A 16336-nucleotide genomic window follows, 5' to 3' on the forward strand; every position below is an offset into this window, starting at 1 on the left:
TAGAAGGAACCTAAAAAGTGGGGGCCTTTACCTGTCAGTGACCTGTGACTCAGATCTACATTATATGTGCATGTAATAACTAATGGACAGAAAACTATGGACACTTAGTGCTGCTTTAGTGTGTGTGCAGTGTGCAGTCTTGTGTAGTTACAGGTAATTTGAATTTAGAAGATAGACAATACAACATTATATTTAATGTGGCTCTGTGTTTATAAATACAATAATAGACTACATTATCACTTTATCTACTTCTGGTATTAAATCAAACAATCATTTCTCTTATTGCTATAAAGGGTTTACCATTTCTGTCTTACTAAAATTTATCATGTATGTTTTTAATAGACTTTGTGAAACATAAACCAGGAGTTAGATGTTATTTCTACTGTGTGCAAGAGAAGATTAACTTGTGCTTCTGAATTCATATTTCGAGTTTAATGACAAACACCCCTCACTTATTAACTTTTTAATACGTGCAGAGCTAAGTTTGCCTTTCTTTCCAGTGTAATATAAATCCAATTGTACTTTACACGATGACGACAACTTTTGCGCTGCTCCCCAAATCCTACCAGCAGCTACTTCTGCCAAGTCGTCGCCATTTTATTAAGCGTCTAAATAGCCCTCCCCAATCGCCTATTATGAACCGCAATAAGATCCTGTGATGTATTCACCGTTTCATCTCCTCCTCTGGCCACATGAAAATGGCCACGCAATTGCATTCCCGCACATCCACCAACCGCGCTGCTGGCAGCCTGTAATAACCCAGCAAACGCACTCACTCACGCACACGCACGCACGCACACACACACACACACACACACACACACACACACACTGCGCAGCCTTCAGCCCGTCGCCCTGACACGTTAACAGCCTGTATGCAAACGAGAGCACAATCTGAGCCATTACCACAGGCGGGAGCGATGTAACTTTCCCCGAGAGGAGTGGGCAGAATAAGATCCAGCGCAACCAGTCCGCCACCTAGCTGCGGAGACGCGCCGACGGAGATCTGTCGACTGTATGATTATGAAAACACCCGCGCCAATGTTGTTGCACAGTAGGCTCTGCGTTCTCAGGGGACTGAAACTCGGTTTTAGGAGGTGTTTTAACCTCCGATGGCCTTAGTTATGTAATCAAAGCATCATCTAATGCACCAAAAGCTGTGGATTGCTGTTGGTGCGAAGGGGAGAGCAGGACAGCAACACCTTAACCTCCTGCCTAAACGCAGTTGGCTCTGGGACGCGCTCTCGGGTAAGTAGCCTACGTAGCTTTATAACAGATTGTCATGGCAGTCTGTATTAATGTGCGCAGGCCTGTCATCATCAGCGAGCTCAAAGCACAGTGTGTTAGAGAGATTTTTGAGCATCCGCTTTGCGCTAATTTTATCCCTTGTTGCTGAGTATGTTTCCCCCTCTGTTCTCCGTGCATGGTGATATTTCTTATTTCAATGTTGCTGACACCAGCAGAAGGGCTGGCAGAGGACAGATAGGAGAGAAGAAGGTGGCCGGGGACTAATCCACATCCCAAAACCTGCCCACAAGCACATTTTGATGCTACGTATCCCCTCACTTCCATGTCGAGTTTCGCGGCGTGCAGCTGTATAATGTTTTAGGTCGCTTAAATGCGCGATGTATTTCATTATGGAGATAGGAGTGACGACAACAACAACACGTGCATGTGTGTATGATTTGTAAGTGCGACAGCATCAGGCGGATAGTGATTTTCGGAGGTGCGCAAAGTCATTATGGAGAAGGAAGCTCCTGTTGACGTCCTCGGTAAACCAGTGATAGGTTGCTCCAGTGCGGTAACACCCCCACTGCCCATTACTGTACCTACAGTAGCAACATCAGTTAGCCTACGCAGCTGCGACCTGGGTACACAATGTACGACCAACACACTTGTAATACTCCAACTATGGGGAAGTGCGCGTCTGCGTGCGTGTGTGGGGACCGAGGAGGAGGGAGACTCACGTGAGAAACTTCCCCGCACCTCCATATGCGTACTCGCTCCTCATCGTCCTGTCTTTTGGAGATGCCATCACATCACCCTCGCTCCCCAGCTGGGCTGCTGTTGTCAGGCAGAGGATAATGGTGTTGTAACGTTACTTATTGATGGGATGGCGATGATGGCTGGAAATATGGTGGGCTATTATTATGATTTAATCGTTGTCTCAGCGCGGCTGAGGAACCACACTGACTTCAGTGTCAAGTTCACCCATCATCCTGACAGTGGAAATAGCTCCTGGTCTAATGTTAGAATCATTTTGAGTTATGTTTGAGACGTATAGCTGTGGAGAGTGTAAGAAGCTATTAGTATGCACTAGTATGACTGATGTTGAATGGACTTGCCCTTTTACGTTTGAAAACCTGCCACTTTTATTCCCTTCTTAGTCTCTCTGCACAACAAGATTGTAACCCGTGTGAGTCATGCCTGTATCCTTTTCAGTTCGCTCTGCTTCATATGGGTCAGGCTCCTGGAGTACAGGTCATAATAAAAGTGTCTGCTGTTGTTTAGGAGGACCACTGTCCATCTCCGTGCTCAGTTTATTTTATTGTGAGGAGGTTTGGCCTTGAAAATGCTTTCCAAAGCTGTTACATAACGCCAGTTACTGGAACAGATGTTGATTTGAGCTCAGTATGATTCAAGGAAAGGGTTTGGGTGTGGAGGGACCAAGAGGCAGGAGAGATAGCCCACAGAGCTCTTAAATGAAAACATTATCTGAGATGCTCTTGTAAATTTAAGGGGGTAGTTCAGTGCGTTGAGAGACAGATGAGCTATTTCATAAGAGGCTCTCAGGAGAGAGCTGCAAGAATGGTTGGCAGGGTGTGTTTTATTAGAAAATGGATGAGTGTCTCCCTTAATGAGAGAGAGTATAATGAAGGAAGCATGACAGAAGATGCTGCTTCCTTTTGATACGTTCAAAACTGGGCAGAGTGAGAGTGAAAGTTTTTCTGGGGAGGAGAATGTTATTTTAGGGTGTGTTACTTCGCTGTAATGTCACATTAAAGTCCATTTACAATGGGGTCAATGAAAAGCTTACTTGACTTAGAGGAAGCATTGGGAGGAGGAGGAATTTGCAATCCTTTCCAAAAATAAGTTTTACCCTTTTCTACGGATTTGTGTTACCACCACTGAAAGGGGAGGAGGGGAACGGTCGGACCGTGAATGGAGGGATTTAGGTTGAAGAGGAGGATAAGAATGAAGTGGAGGCAGAAATATGGTTCTGATTAACATGGATACAGTGAATGAGTTGACCATTTTAGTGTGTGGTCTACACAGAAAAAGCAAGGGAAAGAGAGAGAGAGCGAGCGAGCGAGAGGATGGCACTAATAGAGAATGCATGCAAGAGCTTTCTGCCAAACATGAAAAGGGGAGTTTCGAAGAGAAAAGAAAGTACAGCAGAGGGAAGGGTGGGAGGAGAAGTGCTTGTGGGAGTAGCTGAGAACAGAAGGCGCAAAGACAGTGGGGAGAGGAGGGGAGGAGACTGGATCAAGTGTTTGAATTAGCCAGGAGCTGATTGATTGATATATTGATTTGGGGAGAGGAGTAAGGATCAGAGCACAAGTAGACTTCTGAAGGTTTGGCGTTTGTGGTCTTTCAGAAATGAATTTGTTATTTACAGATTAGTAGAGAAAACTGACCGAGGCTGTTTCTGAAGAATGTGAGTAGGTCTTTCTTCCAGTTAGTGCCGACATTCTGGGAATCGGCGACGTTGATTGGCCCCTGCGTTTTCTGTATGATGAGATCATCTCTGTGGACACAGACTTTAGCACCTCGCTACAGCTGCCTGCAGGAAGGGGACTTTCCCCTCAATTCCTGTACTGCTGCTATTCAGCATCTGAGCTCACTAAAATGACTAATCACTGGCCTCTCTTTCTCTCTGTCTTTTCTTCTCCTTTCTCTCTGCCTACAACCTACTCCCTCGCAGTTCAAGCCTAAAAACGAAGAGCAAGACCTTCGCTGGATGAAGGCACCTTGCTGTTGTTGGACTGTTGTAAGGTATTCCTTTGGAAATCTCCTGTCCTACACCTGTATTCTGCACCGTTGACCCCACCAACCCCACTGGGATCATTTAAAAGTGATATACTGGGAATCCCACAGCATCCTGCTTCTCCCCCCTGACTTCTCTGATGGATCAGAGAGTGAAGGGGGGGACCCCTCCAGTTACAAACTCCACACTGGACCCCTCCTCTGCACCTGAAGACTCTGGACAGGACCAAGTGGCAGACAAACAGAGAAGAGGTGAGGGGGAGAATGGAGATGTAGGAAAAAAGGAGGAGGAGAAAAGAGGAGCAGGGAGGAAGAGAGAAGGAGATAAGGGGGCTGTTCTGGAGTTGCTTATTGAGGGGCGCTGTGGAAGTGCAGGGCAGCAACAGCTTCAGATTTCTGGTAGAGAGAACAGCTGTCCTGAGGGGAATGTACGACTCCGGATTGGACTTCAGGCCAAACGTACCAAGAAACCGCCCAAGATCTTAGAGAGCTATGTCTGCAAACCCACCATCAGGACCTATCAGAGACAAGGCCGGGGGGGACTGCTGAGGGGGGATGGTGAAGGAGGAGTGGGCCAACAGAGTAAAACCAGCTCTACCACAGACGAGGCAACCAGAGAGCAACGCTCAGGCTTGGATGCTGTCCAGACCACATCCAAACAAAGTGCATCTGCTGCTTCACCACCACTTGCATCATCGTCGTCGCAGTCACTGTCGTTATCGCCAACATTTACTACAGCTTCCACGCCTGCCTCAGTCCTCGCCATACCCAGCCAAGGGACGAAGTCTGGCAAACCGGTAAGTTGAGGACAAGGACAGTTAGCCTCACGCACGCACACAAAGTCCTCTGCGTCACCTCCCAATATTAAAACTGTTATTAGTTGAAGTTAGCATAAAGATAAAATGAAATAAAAATACAATGTATGTGGTTCAAAATCACCTGTCATTGTGCTCAGTTGTAATAAGGTCAAAGCTATTTTATCAATACTGAAACCTAAGCAGCATATTTAAATAAACAGGCCTATAAATAGGAAAACAGCACAGCAACCATTTGGAGCAGTTACAGACATTGGTCCATCAGTCCTTATGACGATCACCCAAGGGGAAGCTTATTGCTTTAGCTGCACAAACGCCACTCAAGCTGCAGCATACCAAAATTACAGGACAAGTACGAAATGTCAAGCCTTCTCATCTGTATTAGTGGCAATTTATAGCTACCAATAGCACAGCTTTCTCTCTCTCTTTCTGTCTCTGCCAGGTTCTCTATATCTGTCCCACTCTTCTATTTTTACATCTTACTCTTTTCTCTACCTGCTCTCATTTATCTTTCACTCCCCCTCTGTCCCTGTCCCACTCCCTTCCTCTCTGTTTCTCTGCCTTTGTATTTCTCCTTTCTGTGTCAACCCCATTCCTGTTTCCATCACCTCACTCTCTCCTTCTCCTCAATATGCCCTGTTTTCTCTGCCTGATTGAGTCATTTTGTCCTCACTCACTCTTTTAATGGGCAGACAAAAACAAAAGCATTTCAGTTATTGTCTGCGCCCCATTGTCCTTCACTGTTGTCTCCAGCAAACTAATGGATGTCACAGCCATTGCTGTCGATGACAGAGATTGTGTTTTTACTTTCCCCAGGTTCCTATCAAACTGGCCGATAAGACGGAGGTAAATGGCTCATCTGAGAGAGTGAAGAAAGAGAAGCTTCCTAGCGTCAATGGCCAGTCTATCCCTGCAGGACACAAACCCTGCTCACCTACAACAGCTTCAACTCCTCCTTCCACACAAGGCATCCAGACACACTCTGCATCCGAAACCAGAAATGAAGGAAACACCTCCAAGAAACACAACGGTTTGGTGCAGACAACGAGACAGAAGGGACTATCAAATGGGAAAAGCTCTGCTGACATCCATGGCTCTTCATCGAAACTCAAACATGGAAAACACAGCCGCTCCCCCACTGTTTCTTCAATGGACTCCCCAACAAGAGCTCCTGTCTCCACCAGCTCTCTTAAAGAACAGAGTCTGTCTGGTAAGAGTAGGCCAGACGCTCCTTCTTCACCCTCAGTCCCTCCTAAACTGCAGTCATCCCCAGCTGTGGATATCTCCTCTGCCCAATCCCAAGACCAGGATCTTTCTTTACAGCCCTCACTAGAAAAAAGGAAGGAGAAAGAGAAGAAAGCAAAAAAAGAGAAACGTAAAGACAAAAATTCAAAGCGAGATCGGTTAGAAGCTGAAAGAGCAAAGAGTAAGAGCAAAAAGGAGGAAGGCAAAAAGAAGAAAAAAGATAAAGGAAAGGATGGGAAATCAAAGCATAGTAAAGAAAAGGATGAAAGACACAGAGCTGATGATACATGGAGGGAAGAACTAAAGATTGAAAGTGGAAAGGCTGAAAAAAAGAGGGATACGCTTAGTCCAGACAAAAAACTAACTGAGGAGAATAATACAAAATGTGGTCAAACAGTTGATAGTGGTGAACTGGATAAAACCTGTAAAGTAGTGAATCCAAGCAGACCAGAAGAGAAAGACAAGGCAGATGACAGTTGCAAGCCAGTTAAACAAGCTGAGCCAGCAACAACAGGTGACAGCAGTAAATCAAATGAACAGGACGTCTCAAGACATTCGACTGTTCCTCCAAGCCACCCCTCTTCTGCTCCACCCTCTATGCCCACTCCTCCTGCCCGTGCCCCTGTTTCTCCTCCTTCTTCCCTCCAAGAGCAGGACAGCCGACCGCTCAAGAAACGTAAAGCCAGACGGCCCAGCTGGACCAAGCTGGTTCACCGGGCTCAGAGGGCAGAAAATCAGGAAGCCCCTTCAGATTCCCAACATAATCCTTTACCAAATTTCCCCCAGAACCCCAAGACGTCTTTTCCTGCCAAGGCCACTATTCAGCAGACTGATGAATCACACCCTCCATCTAATTCCTTAACCAGCAGCTCCTCCCCTCTCTCAACCAAACCTCCATCCCCAAAACAGAGTCACCCCACATCAGACCCTAGTCCTCCTGCATCCAGATGTTCCATAACCCCTGCCCGAAAAAGGGGCCGTCCTAAATCCCACAGCTCGAGTTTGGATGAACCTTCCCCTAGACTTTCACCAAATGCTATGACAACTGAGGTGCCTTCTTCAGGGTGTGACAGAGTTCCAAAAATCCCTATGCTGGAGCCAAGTCCAAAACTGCAGTGTGCTGATCAGTCTAAATCCAGGCCCAAGAAGCGTGGCCGTCCTCCCAAACGACCCCTCCCCGAGGACCAGAGTGGAGATACACTGAATCACACTATAGACACAGACCGGAGTAAAGATTTTCATCCTTCTGTAAAGGGGAACAGGCAGCTAAAGATCAGGAGGCTGATTAATGAGATGAAGAAAAGAAAGAGAAGGAGGCTTCACAAGGTAATGCTGTCTGGTTATGTAGGAAAGGAGGGAAGGGGGAGCGAGACAGCAGATGGGGAGACTTCTCTGAGATTGTGTAAATCAATAGAGGCTACAACAGTACAAACGCTCTCAGCACTGTCCTCTTCCTTTGGGAGTAAGCTGGGCCCTCAGATTAATGTGAGCAAGAGAGGGACCATCTACATGGGCAAGAGGCGAGGACGCAAGCCTAAAGCCCAAACAGCGAACCTAATCTCCCAGAACTGCACTCAGTCGTCTCTGTTTACCAATCCCTCAGAAACATCTCTGTTCTCAGCTAACCATCCTCAGCCTCTGCCATCTCACCCTTTTCCCTCCCCATCACTCACCCACTCCAGTGGGGCCCAGAGCCCTTACAGTGAAGGCAGCCTCACAGAACCAACCTCTTCCCTTCTTTTTCCTCCGCCCTTTTCCCTCCCTTCTCCATCGTCTTCCTGCACGTCTCCACGTCCTCCCTCCTCCTCTTCCCTCTCTCCCTTTGTGAAGAAGAGTTGTCCATGTCAGGGAAGGCATCACTTCCCCTTTCACCAGTCTTCGTGTAAGCTCTCCTGTCCCACTCCTCCACTGCATCATACACCTGGCTCTCCTGGTCACCTAAAGGAGGCCACCCCCTCCCCCAGGAGTGAATCACACAGCGAAGAGACACTGCCTAGTGATAGTGGAATAGGAACGGATAACAACAGTGTTTCTGAGCGAGGGGAGATGAGGGGAGTTCGAGGCATGCTCAGGTTAGGTCAGGGGTCAGGAGTGATGCTTGGAGGTCAAAGACACACCTCCTCTCTTGTAGACCGTCCCTCTCCGGTCTCTTCACCCCTCTCTCTCATGCCCAGACACACAAACCCCATCAGCAACTCAACTACTGTGGAGCGGCACAGAGATAGGCACCGGCACAGGCGGAGGGATTACAACTGTCCATCTTCCTGCACCTGCGTGTGCCCCTGTCCTTGCCCTGGACACAATAAATGCACTCATTCGGACTATTTTCCCTGCCATGGGCACAATGCACTGAAGAGACAGAAAAATAAACATAAGAAGAAATACCAGCAGCTGCACATGCAAGATCCAGAGTTCCTGGCTGAACTAGAAGATCTGATTGGTCAATTAAGCGAGGTCCATATCGGACGGAGAAGTTGGGTGAGGACAGGAATGGGACAGGGCTTTGATGGTGGAAGTGGGAATGCTGCTGGAGGAAGGCGGCATCACTCCTCCTCCCATTCCCACCGCTCCAATATCTTCAGGATAAATCTGAATGGCTTCTACTCGCCTCACCCTTCGTCTTACCCCACTAATCCCTCTTTCTCCCCTCAGCCTTTCTACCCCTGCCAGCCAGTGCATTGTAACAGGAAGCCGGACCGCAGGCAGTGTGGTTGTGCATCAAAGTTCCAGGACACCATTGAAAATATGAGTTTTTACAGCAGCTATCCACCAACCACAACACTTTACCACCACCTTCCCAGCTCCTACCCGCTTCCATCTCCTCATCAGTATACCCCTCATCCACCCCACCATGCCCACTTCCTCCTCAACCCTGCCAGATTCCACAGGCGGAGGAGCAGACTGCTGAGAGAGGGAGCTTTGGGAGGAGAGACTGAGGGAGATCTAGGAGTAGGAAATGGAGGAGGCCCACATCTCAGCTCAGGGTTCACATCGAGCTTTTCCTGTGGTTGTGGGAGGAGCGAACACAAACATAAACATAAACACCGTCACAGGCACTGTGAGCGAGATTTGGATGACGAGGAGGATTTGCAAGAGGATGAGGAGGAAGACAGCATGGAAAGAGAGGGCTTAGCCAGCTCAAAGTCAAGGTCAGGGTTAATTTTGGGGCAAGGAGAGGGAGGAAGGAAAGGGACAAGAGGAATGGGGAGCATGCTGACCAAAGAATCTCCCTGGTTATGTGAAAATGGAAACGAATCCTTTTCCTCTGCTGCTGCTACCACATCATCAACATCCTCGGCAGAGAGGTACAAACACACATCTCTCACCTCACTGGGGCTGGGTTCCTCTCACCTGTCTTCATTTGGAGGAGGTTGGGGGGCTCTTGGCCAGAGCTGGCCAAAATTTGGGGGCCTGGGAGGGACAGGATTTGGAAACTCCAACTGGAGAGGCTTTACAACAGAGCAACGTACAGCCAGATTGATTGCATCAGATGGAGAGGATGAAGATGGTGAGGATATTGAAGACTCACACCTGTGCAGGACACCCCCGTCCCCAACACACACCAACCTGTTCACATCTGCTGCCATAGGTCTGAGGAGCGGTTTGGCTAGTAGGAATCCAAGAAGTGGAGACAGGTCGTGGAGGAGAGACGAGCCAGCGTGGACAGAGAGGAGAGAAGCAAGTGAGGACGCATGAATGATTTGATCAATAAGTGTATGAATGAATACATCACTGACACGAATGTTGGTGCAGATACTTGGACATAAAGCACTGTTTGTGTTTCACTGTCAGTTAAATTGTCTGTGCTGATAAATGCTACAGAAATCTCCCTCTGTCAGCTTGAATTGTTTGACTGCATAGTTCTGTTATTATTTCAACAGAAACTATGAGTATGTAGAATATTGATAGTAACCTAGATAAAATCAGAAATCTAACATCAACTGTGTCTAACATTGAACTACAACAACAGCAACCAAATTATGACAGCTAGCTGAGTGAGGTTTTATGCCAAGAGCTTCTTTTCACTTGCTTGGTATGACAGATTTTTATATTTGCACAATGTGGAGATGAGACTGTGGCACCACGAGTTTGCCCAATATAGTGACAGCATTGCTTTTTCTCAGGTGTTGTTGAGCCACACATCAAAGCCTGAAGGGTGTTTGAGAGGAAATCAGACTCCGTTCTTTTTATAGCCAATTTCAGACTCCCTCTGCCGTGCAGGAGACGTGCCTGATGCACACACACACACACACACACACACACACACACACAAACGCAACCACTTAGCAACCACTCTCTGTTGGAATTTTTAAAAAGTGTTATAGCAGGAGGGAAGCGTCTTAATGGGAATCTGCCAGAAAATCTTTGAAATCTTCGCAGTCTGCAGCGAACCACACGATGTTGCAGCCTGGGGCTACCCAGTGAACACAGTCATTAGTTAACCACCAGATTGGCTATTTAAAGCCTGGCCTATTCCTCACTGCTGGCCAACAGGGCCTATTTGACTTGGAAAAATCCAATAAGGAAAGAGTGGTCAGTCTTGTCAGGGTCTGTGGAAAATGGAACAAAAAGATAGATGACCTCAGGAGTGATTGATGAAGGAATAGCACTGCACACAGCAAAGAAAGCTTGCGAGGGGGAAATGTTGTTTTTGAAAGAGGTGGAATATGTTTGACATCAGTTCATCATCTAACTAAACACACATGTGTACGGCACGCTAGCAAGGACGCGCTCACACACACACTTTTTCTCTCTTTCTCTGTGTGCTGACTTTCGAGATTGTGTTCCACATTAAGTGGATGTGCAAAAACCATTTGTGTGCATGATTACGTTAAAAACTATGCACAGTGCACAATGTTTGTGTCCATTCTTGTGGGTTTTTTGGTGTGTGTGTGTGTGTGTGTGTGTTTGTGTGTACATAAAACAATTCTTAATTCATTTCCCAGAAGTGATCTGGTCAGAGGAAATGTTGTGACTCACCTAATCTGTGGCCATCCACATGACTCAGCCTAGACTGGCCTCACCTCACACCTCCTGCTGGCTCAATCACTGATCCACATCTGTCTCATTTCCTTTCTGCCACTTACACCACCCCTCCCCTTCTGCCTCAACCCCTCCCTCCCTACCCCTCTCTGTTTCAGTCACTGCAGGTTTACAAGGTGACTCAAGAAGCCAGGGGCAGCAGAAGAGGATGCCAACACCACACAGCGTGGCGGTGAAAAACAAAAGAGGGCCAGGACGGCCCAGGAAGCACCCACTGCCTTCCACTGTATCCTCCCCCACACTAACTCCCTCCGCAGCTCCCTCTGTGTCATCATCCAACCTCTTGCCAGAACACGCCCACTACAGGGACGAGAGAGAAGTGGGAGGGAGAAAAGAAGAAAGAGGCCCAGAGAGAAATCGTGGAGGTGACACAGTGCAGCAGGTGTCAGAGTTGGAGCTGCAGGCCAGAAGGAAGCGAGGACGGAAAAGAAAACATGGTGACTCTCCCTGCCTTCAGAGGTAAACACGACAGCATTAAGAAGTGCCTGAGCTGGTTGACTTGAAAATTCAATACAACCACTCACTACTGTTAAATTAACCCACTGTTTTCAGCACTGTGTGCTAAACCAGTGCCTTTTCTTTCTTTCTCTTTTTCCTCTCTATCATTCTATCTCTCTTCATGCTTTCTTTTTAGTGTTGGTGTGGATGAACCCGAATGTGACACCTCCGCCGAATGTTTGAGCCAATCAGATGTGGACCAAGCTCTGTCCCAACCAGTAACCGTCCAAAGAGAGGAGAGAGCTGATGGTCCTCCTAGGAAGACGTTTCTGAGGGCAGGTCTTTACTCTGATGATTACAAAACTACAGAGTGAGTTGACAGATTTCATAAACAAACTATCAGAACATTTATTTGTTATCAGGTTCTTTTGGTTATTTGCTTATAGTTTCTTTCCTAGTCCTCCCTCGCAGGCCCAGCAGATTTGCAGAGAGACTATGGAATACACACCAGGGGAGCATGAGTACACCCTCTTACCTGCTCCAATACATGTTGGTGCGTATATGAGAAGATTCAAGTTGAGCTGTGTGTTTGTTGGAGTTGAGATTATCCATTTACATCTCTTGTGTCCTGCAGGGAAGTATCTGAGGCTGAAGCGGATTCATTTCCAGCTACCCTATGACGTTATGTGGCTGTGGCAGCACAACAAGGTACAGTAGTGGCATTTAACAGAGAATAACATGATGCTTTGGAGATTCTTGGAGTGATGCAAATGTACCAGGATGCAATTGTGATGCTGTTTGGTTACAGCTTCACAGGCAGCCTGCTGTACCCCTGAAGAGGAAGCGGCGTTACTGTGAGTTCCAGTATTCAATGTGCTATCTTCACATGTTGATTGATGTTGAAACGATACTCTCCTACAGTATCTTACTGTTTTCCTCTCTCTATTTCGCTCAGGCCGGATGAAGGAAAGGACTGTATTCTCTCATCAGACATCGGTGAGCTTATGTGGCTTGTGGTTGTTTTATTCCAATGAAAAATGTAGCTTTAATCATTTGTTCCCTAAAACTTACACACATCCCTCCATTCTCTTTTTATTGTACAGGAGGAGAGCTCTAGTGACATTACAAGCTTGTTCCCTCACCTCGACATGGAGCCTTTGACCAACAGTGAGAGGTATGGAAAAGAACGCAGCAATTCAGATCAAAGATCAAACTCCTGGATGTCTAAACTAATGCCATTGTTGTGACGTTTCTCACTGTGTTTCGGGGGCAGGAGCTTTGTGGTGAAACACCACGTGTTCCTTGTGAGGAACTGGGAGCTCGTGAGAGACAGACAGATCCGAATGAGGATAGAGAGGGAGAAAGAGAGAGATGCAGAGGGGGAGGAGAGGGGCTCACGACATCCATCCTGTGATGGAGCCAATGGGGACGACAGCCACATCAAGTCAGGTCCATGAAGCAAGTGTGTGTGTTAGTTTTTGTTTCTGTAGGTGTTTGTGTATGCATACGTGTATGTGGTTGAATTCTGTGCATTTTCATTTTTACTGTACATCTGTGTGGATTTCCTTTCCTGTCCTGTGTTTGTGTCTTTTCCTTTCTGTGTGCATGTACTGTATGTATGTATGTCTTTGTGTGTGTGTATGTTCTCTGCTTACCGCCCATCGTCCTCATATTTAGCTCTCTTCATATCATACGCAGCAGCACAAACTTAAGTGGTTTTCCAACCACGGAATTTCAGCCTTCAGAAATATTTCCCCATTTCTATCATCCACTGCTGGTGTCCAAGACCCCAGCAGGCATCAACTTTCCCCATTAACAGTGAAACCACACAGTTTCCATCAAAGACTCCCAGGCTGATTGCAGATGGGAATCAAGGGGAAATAAGGACTCTCTCTCGCATAATTACATATCTGTAAAACAAATTATTTGCTATTATAATACGCCTTCACTAACATAAAGAATACTGTTTGACCTCTAATGCTCAGATCAATCAGTGGGGGTGGAGGTGACGGTTATCAGCAGTGACCCTTGCCATCAGAATCAGGACACCTCCAGCTCGCTCACTGCCAGCCCCTGTGTGAGTTAATCAATGCAACACTACCCACGGAAAATATATTTTCTTTCCTTGAATGCAAATTTCCACAAGGATAAAAATCTGCTTTTGCAATTACTTGTGCATACTTGTTCACCACAGCCCACAAAAACCCAGAACAGACAAGAGGAGGAGGGAGAGGAAGAAAACCGAGGGGAAGAAGAGGCCTGCAGCAGAGAACAGAGGAGGAAACGGCTGAATGATTTACTTTTGACCCTGCAGCATTCATAAGCTAACAGAGAGAGGTAAGTAGAACATCAGATACAGAAAGACTTTAATAGACTGTAAGAGGTATGCGCATTGTTTTGTTGATAGTGTCTTGCCTTTATGTAGGTGGGACCACTCTGAAAAAGGACCAGGCCCACCGCTGGACAGAAGGACAGGAACTGATGTCACAACACTGCTACCAACAGTAGTAGTTCCTCAGAGAACGAGTGAGAGAGCTGCAAAATTATAACGACTGAAAATGCAAGAAAGACATCTCACACACTGACAGATGAGTGTGTTGAACCTAGCGCTCTAAAGGGCATCACACCAAGGATGAAACCATGGCAACACATCTTTTTATCCAAACGGCGAGGGATGAAAGAACCAGAGATAGACTGTCCCAGAAGAAAGAAAGAAAGAAAGAAAGAAAGAAAGAAAGAAAGAAAGAAAGAAAGAAAGAAAGAAAGAAAGACACAGACCAGCTGAAATGAATTTGCACTAGTGCTGGATGAACAAGCACACTAAAGATTGTATGTATGCTGAGTGGACACACTATAAACACACACACATACACTTTGATTGCTCTAACTTCAGCACCTTAAGCAAAAGAAAGACAGACGTTGCTCGGATATTGAAAGTGGACATATATGGTACCCAGCATTTCGGCTCTGAAGTTTCCAAGAGACGAGGAGCTCACAAGCTGCCCGGGGGAACAAAAATGTAGCCTGGGCCCTAAGTAGGTCAAAACTGTACCCACATTTACTCGTTAAGCTTTCAAAGTCACTTTGCACCTTTGGGAAATGACACGAGGAGAAGTGAGCCAGTTAAAAGCTGTTGAGACAGTGTTAGGGTTTTTCTTCACTTTACCAAGACAGTGTCTGCTATGTACCAGTGAATAGGCAGGGGAGGGGGTGGGCTTAGTGACAGGAATTTTGGCATCGCTGCAAGAGAATTTCTAATGAGGTTTTAAGAAAGAAGTTATTTTTAAAAAAAAAAAGACGGCTTGAGTACACTCTGCTAAAGAAATGGACAAAATATATTCATGATAGGAATGTTTATTGTTGACTATTTTCAGTATTGCTTCCTGGGGAAAGGAGGGATAGGGGTAAAAAGTGTTTTTGTTTACTTCAGGCTGCCTTTGAGAACGTTTCGCTCTTTGCTTCAGAGCATTGACAATCAGAATGTCCTCGGGGGAAGAAAGGAAAGAGAATAAAAACTAGAATCGATTTGCCCCAAATGCTCTGTAGAAGTGCCATGTTGTCTTGTGTATGTACTTAAGCGAACTCATGCAGTCTTTAAAAGCAATATCTCCTCTGATAAGGACAATATAAGGACTTCCTTTGTTATGTTTTTTTTTGTTTTAAGTTGTTAATATTTGAGGATCGGAGGTCATTTTTGTGTACAGATGCAAAGTAGATTGTTCTCATCTTAGGAGCGTTGGGTTAATCCACTTAGCGGAAGTAACCATAAGCGTTTAGTTTCATGTGAATGTACATAGAAAGAGACCTGTTTTCCTTCTATCGGTAGTAGCGTATAAAATTAGTATCATACATGACAGTAATATTGGGATTATACATAAAAGCTAATAATCAAATCTTTCATTTAACTACAATGTTTTTAACAAATTACAGCTGACCAATATATCAGACGTTTCTCTTTACAGTTGACATGATTGTATATGATTTGTTTTGTAGAATTACATAATTTGACTCATTTTTTTAGCCGAGCTCTCCTTTTTTTTTATTGGTCAGACAATCAGTGACAGTGAATTTGTTTTTCCAGTGTTACATTTCTGCTCTCTTTCAGTAGTGTGGCTTCTAATAACAAGCCAAGAAAGTGCAATTTCTTTCACTGTTTACATACTCTATGTATATTTTTCCTGTTTCCTTTTTTAACTACACTACATTATTGCCAGTGGATGATTAACTTTATTAGCAAAGGTACACATAAAGACTTATTTATCTAGTTTGCATGACATGTAACCTTTGCCTGTTGCGTCTGATATTGTGCATCTGAAAAACAAAACTTCAAAAACAACGCCATAGAATGTCAGCTCAGACTTTTTGCCTCTATATCCATAATAATAAAAGCATTTTATGTCTACCAGTACTAAACCCTGCAGATTCTCTGTGTGGATCAGTGACAAGGCCTCTTTGTGTGTACATGTATTTTGGGGGGCATGATGTTAATCCTCTTGAGCTAACAGTGCTATCTAGTGGTGTTAGATTGCATATCTCATGCTGTGTTGTCCTTTATAATGACCCGCAATGGAGGACGCTATCAGAGGAACACAGTTACAAGATGGGGGAGGGCTGCAGCTCACTCTGGAGATTTATTCTCCTCTTTCTGCCCTTCACAACATCCGAGGGCATCCTGGGATCTTTTGATCTGAGCAAAAAGGAGAGAGGATGTCTCCAGGAGCTTAAAGGGGACCGACTTTGCAGTTAGGTATTAAAAGTGCTGTACACGAAGCAAAATTGTAAATCTTCACTTCCTTTGCAATCTGACA

General features: G+C 45.8%; 1 protein-coding gene across 5 annotated transcripts; it reads left to right on the forward strand.

Annotated features, from left to right (window-relative positions):
* Window positions 1-713: 713 nt before the first annotated feature.
* Window positions 714-15941, forward strand: LOC113169223 (histone-lysine N-methyltransferase ASH1L-like). Of its 5 annotated transcripts, XM_026370450.1 has the most exons (15): window positions 717-1248; window positions 3926-4784; window positions 5619-9555; window positions 9637-9729; window positions 11189-11549; window positions 11725-11898; window positions 11975-12081; window positions 12163-12236; window positions 12337-12382; window positions 12484-12524; window positions 12632-12702; window positions 12802-12977; window positions 13514-13605; window positions 13723-13865; window positions 13954-15941. In XM_026370450.1, the coding sequence occupies exons 2-14, from the start codon at window positions 4128-4130 to the stop codon at window positions 13849-13851; spliced, it is 5958 nt and encodes a 1985-aa protein (XP_026226235.1). In that variant the 5' UTR covers window positions 717-1248; window positions 3926-4127; the 3' UTR covers window positions 13852-13865; window positions 13954-15941. The 5 variants fall into 5 exon arrangements, with proteins under 5 accessions (XP_026226237.1, XP_026226236.1, XP_026226235.1 ...); XM_026370448.1 differs by having other exon boundaries at window positions 718-1248; window positions 5619-9729; XM_026370449.1 differs by having other exon boundaries at window positions 718-1248; window positions 5619-9729; window positions 11987-12081.
* The last annotated feature ends 395 nt before the right edge of the window (window positions 15942-16336 follow it).

The sequence above is a fragment of the Anabas testudineus genome, chromosome 16 (assembly GCF_900324465.2).
Source record: "Anabas testudineus chromosome 16, fAnaTes1.2, whole genome shotgun sequence".
Classification (NCBI taxonomy): domain Eukaryota; kingdom Metazoa; phylum Chordata; class Actinopteri; order Anabantiformes; family Anabantidae; genus Anabas; species Anabas testudineus.